Here is a 22460-nt window from a genome sequence, read left to right as displayed (position 1 = left end):
GGGTGATTCCGTCCATTTCTTCCTAATTGCCGCAAAAAACGGCCCGGAAGATACGGCTTCAGGCGTTTTGGCGCACTATTTTGCACAGGGAGTTCGACTGGAGCGCGCCAGCCTGGTGCGGCGCCGCATCTTCCGGGCCGTTTTTTTACGGCAATTAGGAAGAAATGGACGGAATCACCCCCTCTCCCTAGTCTCCCATCCCGTATACGAATACTCCACTTGAAATCTGCACCACCTCAGATTCGTGGGGTGATGCCTTTAAAGTAAAGTTAAGTGGCGTTAATCAATTCGCTTGGGATGCGCCCCCACGTTCACTTCAATTCAGAATCTTTTGAGGTTTAGGAACGTTTAACTGCAAGAACTTATTTTAAACGTTAGTGAAGTTTAGGTGAAACTCATCAGTTATAACCTTACAATCCCCTCTTTTATAAGATCACCACCATCTAGAAAATCAGAGAAAAAAAAAGAAAATCAAAGAACAATACACTTCGATTAGGCGGATTCAAACCTCTGAACTGCCCTATAGAATGACTTGCGGTGGCTAGCCGATGTGTCAAATCAGCTTTTTTTCCTCCTCCTAGACAAGTCTGGTACCAATTTATCGACCCGGAGGGATGAAAGGTTTGGTGAGCACTAGGGCGGATTCGAACTTCCGATCGATCGTGCAGGAAGCGGAACCTCTAACCGCTACACTACACACTTGCGAAGCGAGCTTCCCCTCGCTTGACAGTCCCGATGGTAATGGTGCCCTCACCCAATCTGCTGTTGATGTTTCGGGCTGCTACTTTTGCTTCAATGCCGTCACTCCATTCATAGAAGATGATAGCACAAAGTTGCTTTTGCGTAATTGACATCGTGATTAAAGTTAAGGAAGGACCCCGGCTAAATATACCTATTGTGGAGAATCTTCGAGAATTTTCTACAACCATAAAATGGTGCAAAATGGGTTCCTCCCAAAAATGGAAAGTTCTGGAAATTTCGAAAAATGGGTGACCAAAGTTTCTGTCCAGCCTAATATTATTAAAATCATGTAGAATAATGGAATATCAAGACAAATGTCCACTGATACAAAAGTCCACTTAGCGCGGGCTACCATCTTAGCATAAATGAAACTTATGCATCCCCTCTGATCCTCTAGATTCCCGTATTGCTAGGATTTTGTCAAAATGGTGCAAATACTTAACAAATCCACAAAAACGATCGGTACAAGCGCTCTAAGGTTACTTAAAATGCATGTGCTTTGCATGTATATAGAAGCACGATTATATGGATACGAGCTGAACAACTATGAAATGCATTGCACTGGATCGCACTCTTGCGCATAGGACAAATGACAGAAATCCATTCATGTTGCAACTCGATTGAATTTTGACGTCATCTGAATACCCTTCGTTTTCGCAATAATATTTTGATGTTAGATGCTACGATACCAGGATAGTAACTTGAAAATGTTTTAAAATACTTTTTTTTTGCCACCAATAACTACTTATTTCCAATGCATATGTGCTGAGCCAAGTAAATCAATTTTTCTTTTTGCAAAGATTTGGACGCATCCTGTTCATCTTAGAATAACTTGTCACGTATGATAGTTGCAGCTATCTTCATGGGACCCAAAAATATCTCAGAGAAAAGCTTTATATGACAAAATTTGAATATAACTCGGCATCAGAGGTCTTATAAAGTTCGTCAATATTGGCGAATACTCCTGGAGCAAGAAATTTAACCGAATTCGTATTTGTAAGACTAAAATATCAACTTTCGCTTCTCAACAAAACCAAGAAAACACGTTTAAGAGTCTGAAAATGGTCGAGTCAAACCCTTTCCTCTCCTAGTAAAAGAAGTCGCAGCTTATCTGCCCATATTTTCATTCTTTCTTCTTAGAATAAGGAAAAAAAGAAAGGAACGAAAAGAAATATAAGAAAATACACAGTTTATAGCCGTTGCCGCATACTTGAATTTTGCTTATTGTTGTTTATACTTACGTTAGACAGTCTTTTATGGAATAAATCCGGCCTCGTGCCACAAATCGCTAATGCAGTATGATTATAATTATTCTGAATGCCTTCTTTTATAACTCCTGGTCAACTGGTTTTCGTTTTCGATTATTGTTGCCAGCATTAGCCTGTTTTGCATACTTTTTACTTCCGATACATTTCCATCATAATTTTGTTCGTTACTGCTCTTAATTCATATAGTTAACAAGGATGCTGTGGGCGGGTGTCGTGTAGCGGTTAGAGGTTCCACACCCTGCACGATCGAATGGAGGTTCGAATCCGCCCTAGTGCTCACCAAACCTTTCATCCCTCCGGGGTCGATAAATTGGTACCAGACTTGTCTAGGAGGATAAAAAAAAAGCTGATTTGACACATCGGCTAGCCACCGCAAGTCATTCTATAGGGCAGTTCGGAGGTCGGCTATAACGATTAACGTCAGATACCGTATCCTTTATCCTTATCCTAATAAGGGTGGTATATTCTTGGTTTGGCTACCCGAATACAGCCCCCAATTCTTCAGATATTAAATTTCAAGTTACACTTATAGGGTAGTAAGACCTTTGAAAGCAGTACTTTGGAAAGTTTTGTTTGTGTTTTGTAAGAGCGTTGCACAAAAAATGAAAAAAAGCATCTATAAACTATTTTCCTCCCTGAGGGATTATCACATTTTGATAACAATTACTGATACTATCCGTCAAAATGAAAAAAAACGCAAAAAAAGCATCTCTACGCGAGAAAAATAACATTCATAAAAGAAAAAATAGGGAAGGAACGCTATTTCACAATGCGATAGGAAATTTCAAGAACAAAACCATTTGAAAAATTGCAAGAGAACGCAACAAAAAAAAAGAGGGAAAAATGTAATTTTTCTAATAATCGAGAACAATTAAGATTTATCAAATTAAACACTAGAAGCAAATTGTTAGGAAGTCTCGAACGTGCTCCTCTTCTAGTTTTTCTTTCTTACTGTTTGATTTTTCATAAAGCGCTGCGCTGCAAATCTTGGGCATTCTTTACTTGCTTCCCCCCGTACATAGTTTTAGTTATTTGAATCCTTAGATATCCATCCTCATTACGCTTAATGATGACGTACTTTCACGTACTTTTGCTAATTCGCAATGCTCATTACTCTAGATGCTATATAGAGTATATTAATCCGAATCTAATAAAGTTCATATAATTTGTAATGCGGCTTAGATAGGCGTTATTAATGCATTTTGTATGTAATGTACTTATTCGCACACACACACACACATAGATACATACATATATATCTGCGTTAATGTGCTTTCATAGCCATGTACACGCTCTCTTTTCACTTGTTAATTCTTCATAGTACATTTGCCTTCCTGCATTTTACGCACTTTTGCACAAGTTCTTGAAATGACTCGCTATCGCATTTAGAAAGAAATAGCACTAGTGTCTACGTAGGCCGCAGATTAAGCGAAAATCACATGTGTCTCTCTCTCTTACATATTCGTTTTCTATCATCTGCTCTTCCTTTTCATAAGAAAAACGTCAAAAGCATCAAAGAACTTCTTGCACATATTGCGTAGATGATATTAAGTGTAGTTAGGTGAGCGCTAGACTTTCATAACAATGTCGTAATTGTAGAAAAACTAAAACTGTGTTGCTGATTTGATTGTTCAATGATTTTTTTCTTCACAGTTACATGTAAAGTAAGAAGGTGAATATTATGATATGAAATTACAGCGATAATTTTTGCTCGACGAGATACTATCCTTGCAGATCCATCACAGATTGTCAGGATCCTCTTAGTAAAATATCTAGTAGGTCCGAAATATCCTTATCATCCTGCTTTTAAGAGAATAAATAATAATCATTTTTGTTAGGAAAAGGTAATATTTCCTTTTTTAGAGGGTATTGATGGGTCTGAGGTTTTCAACAGATTTTTTTTTCTGACATACCATACAAAATTCATTATAAAAATCTGAAACATTATATACCTACAGAAAATATGGATCTGAAAGAATAGGACTGAACAGTCTAACCAATTTAGCACCTATTCGTACCCCATTGATGAAGTGAAAGCTCTTAAACTGGATTTTTCACGCGTATTGGTGCAAAGTGTTGCTTCGTAAGATAAAGTGATCACGCTAGTGTTAAAAATCTATTTCTGAGTTGTTTTTTTTTCAGTTCTTTTCATTTTTTCCACTTTCTCACTCGTATAGGTCCAAAAGTGTTGCTTCGTAGGATAAATTGATCAGACTAGTGCTACTAATCTATTCCTGAATTCTTAGATGTTTTGTTTCTTCGCTGTAATACTTGCAAATTACGTTCTAAAATCTTATCTACTAATAGAAAGAATTCAATATCCTGAGAAAATATACCCTTAGACACCCTAGAAATTCCTGTTGGTTAGTTATTAGAGAGCAGGACAACAAGGTTCACTTCACGTTCTTTAATTAAAGTAATAGCTTGATGATCCTGCAACAATACCTCTAAGTGTGATCTGTAATTTATCGTGCATATCGTTTTATGTACGGATTTATGGATAATCTGATATGAAAGTTAATGAGCTTGCATGTTCGTTTAGTAAGTCTAAGTCGAGAAAAAAAGTATGATTTCAGCCCTCTGCTATTGCACTGAGGTACATTCACTTTTCCCACAACTTGTTGATATTCTTTTAGATAAATTAGCACAAAAGCAGTAAACTTCGATCTCATCAAACAGTAAATTTTGTCATGAAACTGTAAAACTGTAAAAACGTTCCTTTTCTCCCGCATGTTTTAAGAAGCAAGAATAATCAAGAGAAAAAAACACCGAGAGGTGGTTTTGATGTTGAAAGCATCAGGTAAAGCCCGAAAGTTCTCTGTCTCAGCGTATTGAAGTAGTAATAAAGCAAACAATTTTTTGAAAAATAAATATTGAATGAAACAATTTTTATTTTTTGATATTTTTGCAAAACGGCTAATTGATTTCTTTTACCTACCAGAAACCATCAAAAATCTACAATTTTCTCCAAAAATATCTGAATCTATCAAAAACTGGAGCATCATTATTACATCTTCCACAAACGGAAAACAGAGAAACAGGTTGAAGGAATCAGAGCTTTTAGATTTTTTCTAGGACTAGTTGGGTTCTGCGAATGTTTCTGAGTTGTAATTTCGTGTTTCCATACGGAAATCATTTGTGGTGTTCTGCAAGAAACTAAATCCAATGGAAATAAGAGATAACGTAAATTGTAGTGAGATCATGAGGTGTTCGGCATTTATGGTTCAATACCGTTTAAAAGCACCACCCCACGAATCTGGGAAGGTATGGATTTCCGATGGCTTATGACTATACGGGGTCGTAAATTCCAGAAACGGTTGGGATAACGCTCATTTCTTCCTAATTCCCGTAAAAAAAAACACCATGGAAGATGTGAACAAGTCTGACGCGCTCCAATAGAACTCGACGTAGAAAACAACTGGGTCCCAGAACGCTCGAAGTTCTATTGGAGCGCGCCATCTTTGTGCACGTGCCGCATCTTCCCGGCCGTTTTTTACGGGAATTAGGAAGAAATGAACGTTATCCCAACCGTTTCTGCAATCTACGACCCCGTATAGTCTCTAGCCATCGGAAAGCCGTACTACCCCAAATTCGTGGAATGATGTCTTTAAAAGCAAATAAACCCCTAGCCCCTTCGGGTTGATTAATTAGCGCGATTTGTATCCGTGGAGAGAAACACTGACTTCATAGATGTTTATAGACCTTAACGATTCTGAAGTGAAGGTGAACGTATCAACGTATTTCAAAGATATTAATGAACATCATCGGTTTCACTTTTTTTTCTTCTTAAAAAATGAAGAGTCACGTATAATTCAATCCAGTACCTGCTGATAAAGCAGAGATCTTTAGAAACGTCATCTCGACCAGCCTAGAAGGTTCTAAAAGGAGATAACGATCAATAGGCGAGTAAGAACCGAATCGCTATCTGGTTATCGTATTTATATTTGTTCCAAGGTTACTTTTGCAGCCTTTTGAGCTAACGAATTTTTTTATACACCATTTTGTTTTCTTACACTAAATAAAAACAAATAAGTAATAATAAGAAATAAAATTTATAGAAAATAATAAGTAAATAATAAATATAATTGTGATATTCTTACGAGGAGCCCAAATCAGAGAAAAAGAATGCGCTTAAAATCCCCATCCAGATCCATTACATAAAACTTTTTCTAGCTAAGCTTAGATTGATGAAAAAAACGACTTAATATCTTTAATATTCTTACGGGAATATTAGAAGGAAAATCCATGATGTTCTATAAGAAATGGCGTCCAAAAGTACTCTGGATGTCCTCATAGTACCATAGATTTGCAAGATAAGCTACTACTCAAACAAAATTTGCAGAAGGCGACGGAGGCAGGTGTCGGTAGAACCAGACGGAGTGAGCTCCGCTCTTTTTCATCCTCCTGATACCAAAAAAAAGAACTTGATCAAGGTTCCTCTGGTTTATTCACCATTTAGGAAGAAATTTGAGAGGATTGTGATAGTGTTGTGCATCTCTCGGGCACGGAGTGCTTTAGTGGTTTCTGCCTCACGGCGTACCACCGGAGGGATTGGGTGGTGAAAAAGGGTTGAAACCATTCTTCAAAGGCCTCGAAGACGATGTGAAGTCGAGTAATAAATATCTAAATTTTATTCTATATTCTCTTTAAAGCGTTATTTCAAATTTAATATGTCCATAATAAACTGAAGATGATTTGAAGAAAAAAAAACCGAAGCAGTATAAATCGCTTCGTACCAGTCAATGAAGCAGAAAAATATAATAACTGCTACAAACAATACCAAAAGTTTATTAAAGATGTCCTCAGTCATCAGAGAATGGAAGCCCGAGACCGAAAATAAAATAAAAATATGAGAAAAATGAAAATAAAAAGGAAAGCACACAGATGAATTAGCTGGAAGGAAAGTTAAGACAGTTCTAGTTCTAAGATCCCTATAAAGAAAAAACCCCTTGTGGTCCGTAATTTTGGTATATGGTGATCTTTTGCATTACCAAATCTAGCAAATAAGGTAAATATTAGCCAATGTGTTGCTGCTTGAGTTTACCTACCGTTCCTGTTTTTATATGCTTCCTGTAGGGTGAGAAGATCCTAGAGAAAATAAATCACTGATAGTTTTGATTTTTCTTCAGGTTCTGACGAAGGCGAAAACCCCGAAACATTAGCTGTTAAGAAAAAAAGATCAATATCAATCCTGGCTACAGCTCAAGCAAATCAATAAAAAGTTTGAAATTTTTTTTCATGTCTTAGTTGAAACGTAAGTATCTCCAAAATTCTCAAATATTCACAAAAACATGTGTCTTATTTCAGCCCACCTAAAATGAGTTAAGCAGTCATGTTAATAATAGTTATATAGTAGAATTTAGCTCGTCTTGGAATCACACAAAATAGGAAATATTAATTATATATATATATATATTATATTATACTATATTATTATATTATTTTATTATTAATTATAATTATATTATTTATTGTTGTTTATTAATTGTATTATATTATATTATATCAATATATTATATTATTAAAGGATAAAGGATAAAGTGCACGGCGTTGATCAATCCCTAAGGGGATGCGCCTACGCGTTCGACTTCAACTCAGACTTCGTTTGAGGTTTATGAACTCGGGTGCAGCTTTACAAAATGACTTGCGGTGCACAACCGATGGGTCAAGTCAGTATTTTTATGCTTCCAGACAAGTCTGGTACCAATTTATCCGGACCCCGGAGGGATGAAATGCTTGGTGAGCACTAGGGCGGATTCGAACCTCCGATCGATCAGGCAGGTAGTGGAACCTCTGACCGCTACACTGATCGTGCCCATATTTTTACTATTTCATGTTATATTACTATTTTTATTATTAGAGTAGGAAATATTTTGTAACATTATGTATCAGGCAGGGGAAATATGCATCCTACGTTCTCTCTCTTTTCCAAATTTCTGTGCACAAAATGTAATCGTGAGGTAGATTGGGAATAAAGAAATATTAGTCGCGTTTGTTGCTTATATAGCTGCATAGGCGGAGGATTTTTCACTTTCTTCATAATGAATGGGAAATTTCTAAACTTCTCAAAGCACATGTCATTAAGAGTCTAAAGTCATGCACTCCAGATTTGAACTAGATCTGGAACAAATGGACTGAGAAAAAGATGAAAAAAGGGAAAAAGAATTGAAATTTTTTGAGAAATAACTAACCATAAAGTGGAATTTGCTCTTGCGTGCGCTACTAATCTCCAAGCGTTCATTCGTTATTGTTCTGCACTCTTTAAATCCTGTATTTTTGGATTTTAGATGACAACAGCTGGATATAAGTCACGAATTTCATCTTGCAAATAATCAACGATTCTGTCTAAAATATTCTGTCATCTCATATATATAAACTCCATCACAGTACTACTATTTCTAAGCAACATCAATTAGAGTGCATTAAAAAATTTAAATTGAAAAAATCACGAAAAAAAGTAATTTTGGGTGTGAAAAATATGTACACTACGGAACCACATCGCTATGCAATACATTTCTTGAGTCCTTACCAATTCTGAAGGACGTAAACAATTTCTTTTTAAAAGTTTCATTGAAGCAGTCCAACTCATTTCCTCAATTTGTTACCAGTAAATTTCTTTTTTCGCTCATCATATTTTTTAAATAGAAAGTAGAATAAGGCAGACTAACACTTTGCAAGTGAACGAGTAAAAATAACTTGGAAATCCTACTTTTAGACCAGGAATCAACACTAGCAAGTACGACTGATAGTCGATAAGAAGAAAAAATCGCCGTTTTTTCACATCTTCCCTTCATAGTAGTAAGAAATGCCCCCTATAAGATATGATTCAGGTGAACGTTTCCAAAAAAAAAATTTGATAATGATTCTATGAAGCAGACAAAAAAACAATGAGAAATATCAAAACTGGTTGTCCATGAGTAGGTAGTAGCCTTCTTAGCACTCTTCCTCTCACACTAGTGATTTTTTAAAAGTTTCCTTGAAGCGTCGATCGTCAAAAATGCTCCGTAATGTTCACTTCTGGGATTTTTGGTATGTACAAGCATCAGAATTGGAAGCCATTTTTGAAGCATATCTCACAAAGTTCAATGGTCCCTCATGCCACTGCCTGGCCCACTGGCTGTGACTTTACGGATCTAGGGACAGCGCTTCCAAAGGCTCCTCTTTTTCCACGTTGAGTGTTCTAATACCGCTTTTCATTTTAATATCTTTAGGGGCTGAAATAAAAAACAAAGTGGATAAAGTGTCAGCCGTTAATCCAGATTCGCTTCGAATGCGCTAACATGTTCACTTCAATTCAGAATCAATTGAGATTTCAGCCTATACTATAATTTGCAGAAGCTACACGATGGACAAGGTCGATGGAGGTGTTTAAACCTCCCAGACTCTTCTAATACCAAATTGTAGATCCAGAAAGGATAAAATGGCTCTAACGCGATCTTGAACCATCGGCGGTGCAGTAAGAGTGGAAACGTTTACCAATTGCGCCACACCCACACTTACTGAAAATATTTTCTTTGTGAAAAATTCAGGGCCAACTCCTACTTCTACTTCAGAGTTGCTTCAAAAAAATCATTCAAATTTCGTTGTTGGAGAATTTTTCTGCAGCATCTCTGAACTTTTCTCTTGGAGCCTCCTGATTTTTGCAGCTATCTGAAAGAGCTATCTCTTCCAGATAAGTCCAAAAAATCGATCTACAAGAATCAATAGGTCTCAAGTTCCATCCACAAACTTTAGCTTTAAAATTCGTGGCTAGCATATGTATGTATAAATGTGCATGCAACTTTTTTCAAATATGATTTTGATTGAACGTTCTAAAAAGAATTGGACATAGACGACTATTATCAACATAGCATAAATGCATATTAAAACGTATGAACGCTTAATACATTAGAAAAAACGTAGCAAAAAAGCTAAATGTTATGCATTTTTGGTGAGAACACAGCAAACATTACAAATTTGCGAGAATTCGGCAACGCGGTGACGGTGTATTTTGAATGTGTTCCTAAATTCCTAAAAAAGAACAAGATATCCAATACGGATTTTTTCTTATAGTGATATTTAGAATAACAATTATGATTTTTTTTCTTGCAACTACTGAGAAGAACGTTTCCACTGCAATGGGATCATTTAGACTTTGATGCCAAAAAAAAGCCTCACCACACTTTCATTTTCCATGAATGTGATCATACCTCACACGTTGATTACGGTATATGTACTTGCGAGAACCATACCACATCTAAGAACAAATTCTTCACTGACGATGATTTTTCCGCGTTTTTAAAAAAAATATTTGTACAATACGTGGATTTTCGTTGAGAAATTATGATTTTCCGGTCGCTCTCTTTGAGATCTAGATTGTTTTTGTGCAGTTTTTTTTTTCTAGCAAGTAACACTAGAACTTAAAGGCATCACCTCATGAATCTGGGATTTTCATTGGAGTATACCTACATCGGGTCGTAAATTATGTATACAGAGGTGGTTCCGCTTATCTCTCCTTTTATCACTGTAAACAGACGGCTTCGGAATGCGGTTCCTTACGACGCCCTCTATTGCAGAGCGCCACGCTTGCGCCCTGCGCCCACTGCGATTCGTCGAAAATCCATTCGAACGCCCCGATAGGCAATCCATTTTCTTCGACGAACCGCAGGTGTGGCAGGGCGCAAGGGTGGCGCGTTGCAATAGAGGACACTGTAAGGAACTGCATTCCGAAGCCGTATGTTTACAGTGAAGCAGGCAGAGATGAGTGAAACCACCCTTGTATTCATAATCTATGACCCGATATAGGTATACTCTAACGGAAATCCATACCACGCCAGATTCGTGGGGTGGATGCCTTTAAATATATCTGTGCACGATAACAGAAGCTGCATACTACATCGCTGAAGTGTCAAAATCTTGCATTCCTGCTCCATTAGAATCAAATTTATAGACGTATAAATGAAACTTCGCCTCATCATTTGGAAATAAATCTTGCAGAGCCGAAAGTTTTTGAAAATCCACTGAAACAACCTAAATATTCATTTTCAAAAATGATATTCTACGTAACTTTCGTACATAATTAGCATTAACGGCTACTGAGGTAAACCCGAAACATTCTGTCGTAATAAAGCAAAATTATGAGTGGGAGGTGACAAGGACGCAATGCTCGCTGCTCTTGCGTAAGCGAGTACGTTCGATGCGGTGCAGTAGAGCTAGGTGAGAATCCACTTATTTCTACAGTGCAGTGAAGCTAGCGCTAGCTCCACCGTGGCACTTCGAGCACAGTCAGCTACGAACAAGATCTAACTAGCCCGTATCAACTACCTGCATCACAATTGAAAAGTTCGCCTTTCAGTGAACCTCGGCATAGTTAGATGTCGTATTGATTTTGATAAGGTGTACATGAGGTTGTTAAAGGCATCACCCCACGAATCTGAGGTGGTATGGATTTCTTGTGAAACATCCGTATACGGGACCGTAGATTAAGGAGAGGAGGGTGATTTTATCTTGAAGATACGGCTTCGAGCGTTCCGGCGCGTTATTTTCTATAAGGAGTTCGATTGGGGCGCGCCAGCCTTGTGCACGCGCCGCATCTTCCGGGCCGTTTTTTTGCTCCAATTAGCAAGAAATGGACGGAATCACCCACCTCTCCATAATCTACGATCCCGTATACGAATACTCCACCTGAGATCCGTACCACCTCAGATTCGTGGGGTGATGCCTTTAAATAATATTACTGGCTAACATTTCACCAAAATCACCTTCTTCAGAGCCTGGAGTGGGCTGGAATTCACCATTCGAACGATCAAACCTCACCATAACTAAGCAGATAAACTCCACGCCTACATTTTCAATCATCAATTTAACGACTAATGATTTAGTTGTGGAAAGGTTTGATCGTTTAAATTGTGAATTGAATCGCCCATTTCACGCACTGAAGAAGGCGATTTTGCAAAATGCACGTTCCAATCCAATCATATGTGCCTGCACCAGTTTTCAGGTAATTTTAACACGAGCTAGTTAGATCTGTTATTTTAACGAGCTAGTTAGATCTTGTTAGTAGCTAACTTTATCTATCAAGAGTATAAAAGGTTCTTTCTTCTTACAAAATCTTTTCCAGACTGCATGTTTGAACAAAATCCCACGTCCTGTAATCGAGCGCAGGTATAGAAAGCTGTTTATGAGCGTTATCAGCTCAGATTAAAGGCAATGCACGACTAAACGACACTAAAACATAATGTCTGACCAATTATATGTACGCATAGATAGCGATAACTTGACGTTATTTTGATAAGAGGACGACGAGTCGTCCTAGGAAATTCGCGCTAAGGACGTACGATGCGTTCCCATCCGTATACCACATGAGAACACCTCTCCCTATATGGCATAGATAACAAGACCGTATCGCAGCGTTATGAGCATCGTTAAAGACATTTCCACTCTATACTGTCATCTCACTGTCTAGGATCTGCAGCATTTTCCCTTCCCGCTTCCCGAAAACAATGCTGCACATCACAACTTCATTCCTCTCATGACGTTTCCAACTACACTTAGGTCTGTCGAATTTTTATGTGGTTTTTGGATGTGAGACGTAAGGAAAGCTGAGCTTCTATTCCATCTTTTTTTTCTTCCTACATTAATTTCATTTCTTCTAAGAAATTGGTAGAAATATTTGAATTTTTCGAATAAATCTGAAGAATAACTTTAGGAGTAATTTGCTCGGGTTTTTCAGCATACTAGCATACAGAATACTCATTATTTATTTTTTATTTATTTACATCATTTTGTGGCTTTCCGTGGTGGTTCATTAATTGTTTACGTCACTAAACTTCCAGAAAAGATTGCGCGAATACATATAGATGGCCGTTTCTTAGCCAGAAGGTGAGATTTTTCGCTGCACAAAATGCTAAAACACATCTAGCACCACCTCATTCAGCATTGTATTTCATAATTTTCATTTTTTTTCATCATATTTCCCACTTATTCCTTACTCCATACAAATATGTATCGATACGAAAACTTTTTAGAAGGCACAATTTAGCTGCAACCTATTTTCGCAGCATGTACAAAACACTCAACATCAATCTACTATTAAACTACTGCTCGTTCTGTCATATTTCTTTCATTTAAGCTTCTCCAGCATGTGTTGCGCCTAAAAGCAGCATATCACAAGACTGTCCGTGTTGGAATCTATCCACGAATGGATAGATAAGTTCATGAGGGATACTTGTGCGGTTCACGAGTATCCCTCAAGTATTCAATGGATAGGTATAGGTGTGTTGTTTACGAGTTTCTTTGATCAATTTCCTGTGGTAATCTAGTAAAAAACGATGCGTGTGAAACAATCTAGTGTGGTCCCGTTTTACCAACGATGCAGCTTATTACACACAATGGGACAACCCGCAAAGCTCCCATGATAATACAGAAAAGGATAAAAGGACTAAGTGTCCGTCAATCAATCTGCCTGGGATGTGCCACCAAGTTCACTTCAATTCAGAATCATTTGAGGTTTACGAACGTGTAACTTGCTCATACAATGACTTGCGGGGCGACGGAGACAGCGATTGGGATCGAGGTTGGACCATCGCGAACTGCGATATGAGTGGTGCTAGCTTTGCCCCCTCCCCCCACCAAATCCTAATCTCTACGCTCCTCCGCTTCGAGCGCTTCCGCGTACGCAACTAAACCGAGCTTCTTGGCGTCTTAACCCGACTATGTATTAGTTAGACTGCGGACGTCGTTTGGGTTTTCGTTCATCTTGTGGAAAGTTCCATCGTTGGGGAGATGAGACAAAGTCCGAATGGTACGACACGCCTTTCTTCCTGAAGGCTCAGGTAAAAGATAAGTAGTTCTAGAAGATTCCTAGACAAATGTTCCCCGTAGGAGCGCCACGTCTTTGTTATGCCACCGCTGTAATGCAGATGGATCGACGTCGTCTTCGGGGGACCTTCTTCTACGAGGAACGGCACGTCAAGTTGTCGTCAACATCAACTAGGCGTTGGAAGAGGAGACCAGTATCCACGCCACAGTCAACAAGTGGTCACTTCACTTCGATGAGGAAAACTTCTCTTTCGACACCTTTCCACGCACACCAGACTCGAAGGAAATGCTGTGGTGGGAGCTGTTGGCCAACAACTGCACGGTCACCGCCAAAGTCGTTAGCTTCCGAGAAGTCCGATCGTCGTAAACCTCATTCACAACAATGCGGCAATGATTTTTTGTTTCAATGCTTACTTTCGTACTTTGGTTAAAAATCGATGATGCCACATCTACTGGGAAACCAGTCTTCAACCTTTTATCATCTACGTGGTTTTTTCAGGATATTTTGCTACCACAACTGTATTTCTATTAGTTAACGGATGTAACTCTGGTAAGTAAGTAGCGCTGATCTGGCGGCCGATAAAGGATGAGTGTTTTCATATCTATACAGCTGTCCCTCTTTTCAAAGGCATCACTCTACGAATCGGAGGTGGTACGGATTTCAGGTGGAGTATTATAGACGATTTCAGGTGGAGTATTCGTTTACGGGATGGGAGACTATAGAGAGGGGGTGATTCCGTCTATTTCTTCCTAATTGCTGTAAAAAACGGCCCGGAAGATACGGCTTCGGGTGTTCTGGCGCACTATTTTCTACAGGGAGTTCGACTGGAGCGCGCCAGCCTTGTGCGGCGCCGCATCTTCCGGGCCGTTTTTTACGGCAATTAGGAAGAAATGAGCGGAATCACCCTTCTCTCCATAATCTACGATCCCTTATAAGGATACTCCACCTCAAATCTGCACCACCTCAGATTCGTGGGGTGAATTAAATTGAATATTCAGACAGACTTTTCTCGAACTTTTTTTCGCACTAACTGTATTTATTTAACAAATCTTCTAGATGTTTTCTAATGCTCCGCCATTCTTTCAACCACATTTCACTGTAGATTACAACTTTTAATAAGTAGAGTCTACAAAGAGATGTAATTATCGTTGTGAAGAGGATATTTGTTACAACCACAAACCTATATGTTGCGGGCACTTCCTAGTTCTTAGGGGTAGCAGCCTTTTTTCTGCTATTCAATCTCTAGCATCCGTTATTTCTACTTATAGTAAAGCAAACTAGTAAATGCTGGCGATAAATACTCTGTTTCTTTACTCTGTTTCTTACTTGTTGAGTCACACTTCCTAGAAGGATAAAGTGAACTGAGTTAGACAAAAATTCCTACGAAGATGCGTCTACGCGTTCAACTTCAGCTCATAATCGTTTCAAGTTTAAGAATGCGTGTGCAGCCTAAAAATGACTTGCGTGGTGAGCCGGTTTGTCAAATCAGTGTTTCTACCGACTCGATGTACCTAAAATACATATTAAAATTATTAAGGTAATATTCACCAGGGGAGACGGGCAGGTGTAGTGTAGCGGTTAGAGATTACGCTTCCTGCACGATCGATCGGAGGTTCGAATCCGCCCTACTGCTCAACAAGCCTTTTATCCCTTGGGGGTCGATGAATTTGTACCAGACTTGTCTGGGAGGATAAAAACACTGACTTGACTCATCGGTTAGCCCCCACAGGTCAATGCATAGGTCAGGTACACGTTCGTAAACCTCAAACGATTCTGAATTGAAGTGAACGTGGGGGCGCATCCCAAGCGGATCGGATAACGCCAAACACTTTATCCTTTATCATCCCAGACAAGTATGGCACCAGTGTATCAACTCCGAAGAAATGAACGGGTTGGTAGCTTCAAGAGTGGCGGTTTCAGTTCAGTTACAGTCTAATCTCTCACCGACTTCGCATTCATGTTCCTGAGTATCCTGAAGCGCCGTAGAGCAGAAGCAACCTTACTAGCCATGGTTATCGAAATTTTGATTTCAGTAACCTTCACCTTTAAAGGCATCACCCCACGAATCTGAGCTGGTGCAGATTTCAGGTGGAGTATTCGTATACGGGATGGGAGACTACGGAGAGGGAGGTGATTCCGTCCATTTCTTGCTAATTGCCGTAAAAAACGGCCCGGAAGATGCGGCGCCGCACAAGACTGGCGCGCTCCAATCGAACCTCCAGTACGAAATGGTGCGCCAAAACGAATGAAGCCGTATCTTTCGGGCCGTTTTTTATGGCAATTAGGAAGAAATGGACGGAATCACCCTCCTCCCCATAGTCTCCCATCCCGTATATGAATACTCCACCGGAAATCCGTACCACTCCAGATTCGTGGGGTGATGCCTTTAACTCAACTTGTTTTTATGACTTCATGTTTCCTCTCACTTTGAGTCTGAAAGTTCACAAATTGGCCCAATTTGATCGCTCAACGCACACAGTAACATCGATTATTTATTTATTACCGTTCAAAGTATTAGCAAACAAATTATCCAACAATGTGAACATATGAAATATATGAAATGTGTGACAATTTCGCTATGGAAATTTTTGGAAAAAATGTGAAAAAAAAAGACAAATAGCAAATTTCATAAGTTTCTCTCTCGATAACAAGTTTCTACTTTAATTAGCGCCGGCTATTTGCATCTCTACTAGTTTTTTTTTCTAACTTCATGTCAGCTGCGTAACCAATAAGTTCATTATAAAAACCTCTTTGAGGCTGTGAAGTCAGTGAACCGATAATAACGAGAAATACTTGGGTGCATGGTACAAAATATGTACATTTCCCAAACACCGCCACGAATCTCATTCTCCTACCTCAAAACCTCAGGTGGTCTACGCTTTTCGCAAGGACAGTAACCCTACGAAGCTGGGAACGACGAACGGAGCTTGAAGACTGCTTCTGCTACGGGCTCTCTACGGCCACGAGATAGGCTGGACGAATCAAACAAAAATCCATGCCTATCGTGGGGAGAATGGGTAAACCTAGAACCCTACAATAGATTGTGCCCTCTCAGCCTCAGTTTTTTTTTCTCTGCATCACTGAGATCTCGCCAGCTAGTTTTATGAATTAGAAGGAGCAAACTGTTGCAAGACTACTTTTTATTCCGAAAATCACCAGCAAATTTTTCCCACGTATCTTTGTAGAAACTGTAGAAACTAATTTCATTACAGGCCATGGCATCCCACTAACAAAGTGCGTCAAATTAATTTTAGGCTGCTTGGTTGTAGTAAAGAGAAAACGACGACTTTTTGTGCAGTTATCACTACTCTCTAACAATAAAATATCTGCAACAAGCGTTACTGTTAGAAATAAACGAAAAAGTAAAAAGTGAAAATAATTACGAAAAGAAATGTTTAACGTAGAGCGAAGATACGCCTTTCTCCATTGAATCGCATGATTTTCTTATGAGAGAAGAGTTATTCGAAAATTCTCGTCGTTGCGAAAGTCTGCACTTACGTACAAGGTGCAGCAAAGTGTACGACGTATAAAATCTACAGGATAACGGATAATCACTTCAATCAAATTCAGTTCCAAAAATGCATTGGAAAGGTTAAATCATAGATGCGATAGTCGGAGCCGGTGCCCTTTCACTTCTAGACGGTCAGTCGGAAGGGACCCGCTTCTCTTTTGGAAGGTTAGCGATGGGACCCGCTTCACTTTTGGACGGTTGGCAAAGGGATCCTCATCACTTGAGCTGCACCCATCAGCTAGACTCACTTCACCTGAAAATCGTCCAGCTCCGCCCTATCGCACTCATGGGTTAAATTTTTGTTTAAAAAAAGGTCAGAAATATTTCTTGCAAGACCAAAAATGACAAAATAAAGGGCTAAAAAAGAAAACGGCATGGCGCGTATATTTCTTACATACAGCAACGACGAAAATAAATCTTATCGCAGCGATATTCTCACAGAGCGATATGGGACTATACAAGTATTCTATTGTGTTAATTTTTTTTTCGACTAGCTCTTGCGCGATCCGCCATGGCGGCATCGCGAAAACGCGCCGCGTGCGATGTCGCCGTATCGCGTATGCGCCCTCAGCACTTAGTCCCGCCCTATTTGCAAAGAGTGCACGTGTACTTTCGTGTAGCGAGTGCTGGGGTGAATACTATACGTTCTCTGGTGTTATCTCTCATCGCGTTGACCCCGATCGCGCTGCTGCTAGCCACGCCCACTCGACGAACACACACACACGCACCACACCGTCGCTGCTCTCTCCACCCCCAAGCATAGTTATTGGCTGGCGGCTGGCCGCAAACTCTCCCATCATCATCATCATCATCATTAGCAGCTTCATCACCCTCATCATCATCATCATCATCATCATCATTAGAGCTACCGAGATTTCCTTCTTTTTTTCCTTTCCTTCCTTCACACACTTCAACTCGTCGCGTAATCATCTCCGCGCACACCGTATACTTCGCATTACCGTACTCTCGATATGCTAACTAGCATCTCTACGTCATACCTCTCACACACACACACACACACACACCTATCCTACTATTTTTCCTAGAACGTATTTATGGATTCATATTTCAGATGATACTATTCACTGTGGAACAGTTGGAACTTATTCGGCGCTTACGAAGTACCGGTATATCGCCTGCACAAATTGCTGAGGTTCGCCGAATTCTTATGGATATTATCTTACTTTCTTATACATGCATACATCTTTCCACAATTTGAAGAGCTACTACGAAAAAGTGATGATTTTTTTCGGATGCGTGGATGTTTCTAATTCCGTTCGTTGTGCACGAAAAACTCATCATTTACGGTGCGCTGGGTGTCGTTGTTGGGTGCTACTCTGAGCGTTACTCTAGGCTACTCCGGAAGAGCTTAAAAATTGGTCAAAACAACGTACTAACTCTAGGTATTTTTCCCTCTTTTATGTTTTCTCAACTATTCATGGATTCATTTAGAATTAAATGTTCTATACACTGTTAACGAAAAACTCAATGGTTCAATTTATTTCGTGAGGATTTACTACGGAAAGAACTTTAACCTCATGAATTGTTTTCATTTATTTGTAATCTCATCGCATAATTAGCTTTTTATAAACAACTAAAAAGTACTGTCACACACACACATACACACGTTCACTTACAACTCTTGTTTCAAATCTCCTCCGTCAGCAGTGTCAGTGTTTAGAAAGAAGGAAAAAAAAGCACAACGCAGATGTCTTCCCATTTTCCCTCACTTGTCTAGCCTTTATGGAACCGGTTGGATTCGTCGCAGATCAACTGACAATGTGTACCGTTGCACTCTTTTCTGCTATTTGAAGCTAATAATATCCTCTTTTTTTCTCTCCCTATATCTATTTCTTAGAACCACTTTAACGTCGCTAATTTGTTGCTATTCATACACTACCATAAAAGAAATACATAGATGTTAAGCATGTTACTTTCTTTACACAGGATTAAAGACCTTTCTATATCGAACAACTTGTAGATCATTTAAAATGTTAGTTAATTCTTACCAATTACTATAAGTAAGGGGAAATAATAGTGATATTTCAAAAATTTCTATATTCTCTTAAATCTTCCTCATCATCCTTAAAATAGTGTTGTACTTTTAGAGATCAATGCGCAAGGATATCATTTATTAGCCCCTTAGCTTAACGTAAAGGTTTTTTTTTGCGGCATAGCTGTAGAAGTGCAAGTTCGTTTTCAAAGTGCTGGATGGAGCGCAGGACTCTCCCTGCAGGACCCATTTTCCACAAATAATTCTATAGTTCCGCATACAGAGAGTATCTTGAACAGAATGATAACTACTAATGAGTTTATCTTTAATTCTAGAACAAATCTTGCGAATTTTACCAAGAAATTGAATCAGAAACCGTTCGGGTACGGTCAGGCGGGAACTAGGCCGTGAAGAACCGTAAACGATTACTAATGTATCGCCTATTAACTGTTCTTTCATTGTGTTCAATGAACACAATGTTTTTTTTTCTTCTTTCTACTAACATATTACGAATCATAATTGCAGAAGCTTCAGCTTTTATACATATGTGCTCCTACATCGAAATGCTGCCGTACAGTGAACGGTTGTAAATGTGGCGCTCCTTATTAATGAAGGTTTCCCTCGTTTTTATATGCATTTATTCATGATGTTACGCTCTTCTTCACGCACTAATGCAGCAGACAAAGCGCTATCAAGTTTTTCCGGTCATACTCACGTTCAACGTCGTTCCACGATAAACTCGTCCGCTAGTCGTACGTTTTTTTCCATCCCCTCTTCTTTTTTTTGCATTCTCTTGCTCTTCGTATCTCTCATTCTTCATATGTCAATACTTCTTTACTCTATTAAGAGAACATCACACCAACTCGATTCTTCATAGTGTGTATAGCGTATGTTGACGTTCTGTCGTAAACCGTCTCGCGCAAGGCGAGAGCTCACGTACGCATCACATTAATCTGTAACCATTGAACAGTTTTCCGTAGAGGACCACCATTCACTCATACAAATTACTGCTACAATAAGCGTTGCGATTCTATTTTTTGACAAGCTTATCAGCAATACAAAGTATATAGTTAGCGAATAGTGAACTAGTTGGCGGGTTTTTCAAAACTAGTCACTCGATGCATGTGAACTTTTTTTTTTCGGCGACGATTCGTATACGTACCTGTGAGCGAATTCGAACGCGTAGTGTTCATTGAACATTATGGCCGGCGACCTCGAAAAGTGCACAATGCGAAGAATATAGCCAAATTAGATCAGTAGATCTTAGAGATTCGAAACTCATACGTGCACGATGCGACGTATACAGTAACCAACACCATCCGCATCAACCGGCTGTGTAAAGTTCGCGACCACACTAAATTTGCGTCACCGCAACGATATTTTTTTCGTGAGGAAAAAAAGAACAGTTTGATGGGGAAAAAATACCAAAGGAAAAATGAGCAAAAGAAGCTATGTGTTTATGCAGTGGAACTTGTGATTTTTATTTGTGCAGCCGACTTCAAAGGTAACACGCAGCCCGAGAGCTGTAGTCATTACCAGAAAGGTCGACTTTCTGTTCTTTTTCTAAATTTAGATGCTCATGAGTAAAGATGACATATAAATTTGCAGCCGTATTCCACATTTGCTCGTAGATACATTTTTTCGTATGCGATTGCAGTAAAAACTATAGGGACGTTTGTTTTCTTTTTCCTATCTCCTAATACATATTTTCGCTCAAAAGGAAGCAATCCAACTAACACTAACAAAAGAATCCGAAGATATTCACGAAGATATTTAAATTAAAGAATAAATGTCTCATAACCCGGAATATTGTAGTGAAAACCGGGAAAATCCTTAAAGAGTTCTTTCGTAAGTAAAGTAAATCGGAAATGTAAAGAAATAGGAGGAAAACAAGGAGGAACAAAAAAAAAAGACAGTTAAGATATGCGATTAAAATACGTACCACGACATGTCATTCTTGTCGATGAAGATTAAGAGCGGTCTCGCAATGATCTTGCACTTCAGGCATCCTGTACTCACAAATGTGATCGGTTCGTCTCAGCGAGCCCATCCGCAACACAACGTTTGCAGCGGTTCATAAAATTAGCATCCACGAATCAACTTCTGCTAGCACAAATGGCTTAGAATAATGTATCCAGCATCGACGACATTCCTAGCGTACCGTAACCGTCGATATAGTCGAGTCCGTGATTGCACTAAATCTTTGCGATGTGCTCGTGAAGTGCACGAATTTTTGCATGTGCTCTGTACTCTTAGAACGACTCCACATTATGTCAACAGAAGCCCGTAGACAGTGTGCTCGACTAAATACCGTAGCGAAAAAAAAAACTAAGAACGTAACGTTTGCTACGCAGAGAGCTGGTGTGCCGTGTAGTGTAAATATTGCTAAAGTGAGTTGTGCGTATTTTTGTTAGGTGTTTGTATTTGCGTATATTTTTAGGCGTTCCGACAACTCGAACAGGTTGACAATTCGCTTGATGCGCCAACACAACCATCATTGTTATCAAGCCTGATGAATTCGATAGAAGCTCAACAGCAAACACATACGGGAAGTACAAGTCCAATGTTACTACAAGCGCTCCAAGCCCAACCACCTGTCCCAGTAACAATCTCCGCGTCACCACCAGAGGCGAGTGCATCCCCGGAGCGACTCACCGTCCAAACAGTGCCGGCAGCGTCTGCCGCATCTGAGCCGACCACATCACGAACACCGGATGCCAGTGTGAATGTGTCAGAAGCTGCTGCCATACCATCCGGGACCGGGTCTCAGCCGACCCTACCGAGATATGAGAATAATGCCGGTGGGAGACCGATTCGAAGTCTACGAACCCCGATGAAGGAGATCACCACGTTGGACAGACCGGAAGAGTTGGACGAGTTTATGGAACAAGGCGAAGAGGCGTGTATTGCCGATATGAAGCAGTTCATCACCCAGTACTCGCTCAGACAGACTACCGTGGCTATGATGACCGGTGAGGTTTTACGTACGTTTATCTTACGTATACGTGGTCTGGGGAAAACTCTATTTGAAGGGGGGAGGACCCAGTGGCGCGCTTATTTTCCGAAGCTCTAGCTTACTTTTTCCCTCAGTAACTTTAGTTTACATGTCATAGATGCTCTAAGGCTAATGCTTAGGCCTTAGGGCTC

General features: G+C 39.5%; 2 protein-coding genes across 4 annotated transcripts in view; one reads left to right on the top strand and one right to left on the bottom strand.

Moving 5' to 3' along the window:
• Window positions 1-17905: 17905 nt before the first annotated feature.
• Window positions 17906-18250, bottom strand: RB195_007502 (uncharacterized protein; the record flags this gene model as incomplete). The annotated part of the gene is made up of 1 exon (XM_064181166.1): window positions 17906-18250. The coding sequence occupies one exon, from the start codon at window positions 18248-18250 to the stop codon at window positions 17906-17908; it is 345 nt and encodes a 114-aa protein (XP_064037977.1).
• A 142-nt stretch (window positions 18251-18392) lies between these two features.
• The window catches only part of RB195_007498 (uncharacterized protein), a gene marked incomplete at both ends in the record, with an annotated part of 60054 nt that continues 55986 nt past the window's right edge, over window positions 18393-22460 (top strand). For all 3 annotated transcript variants that reach the window (XM_064181160.1, XM_064181161.1, XM_064181158.1), the window contains 2 exons: window positions 18393-18473; window positions 21754-22285. In XM_064181160.1, coding sequence (XP_064037973.1) covers window positions 18393-18473; window positions 21754-22285 — 613 coding nt within the window. The remainder of the gene's footprint in view (window positions 18474-21753; window positions 22286-22460) is intronic.

This window comes from Necator americanus, chromosome I, assembly GCF_031761385.1.
Source record: "Necator americanus strain Aroian chromosome I, whole genome shotgun sequence".
NCBI classification, from domain to species: Eukaryota; Metazoa; Nematoda; class Chromadorea; order Rhabditida; family Ancylostomatidae; genus Necator; species Necator americanus.
Note: the sequence above shows the minus strand (reverse complement) of the source record. Positions and strands in the feature narration are given on the sequence as shown.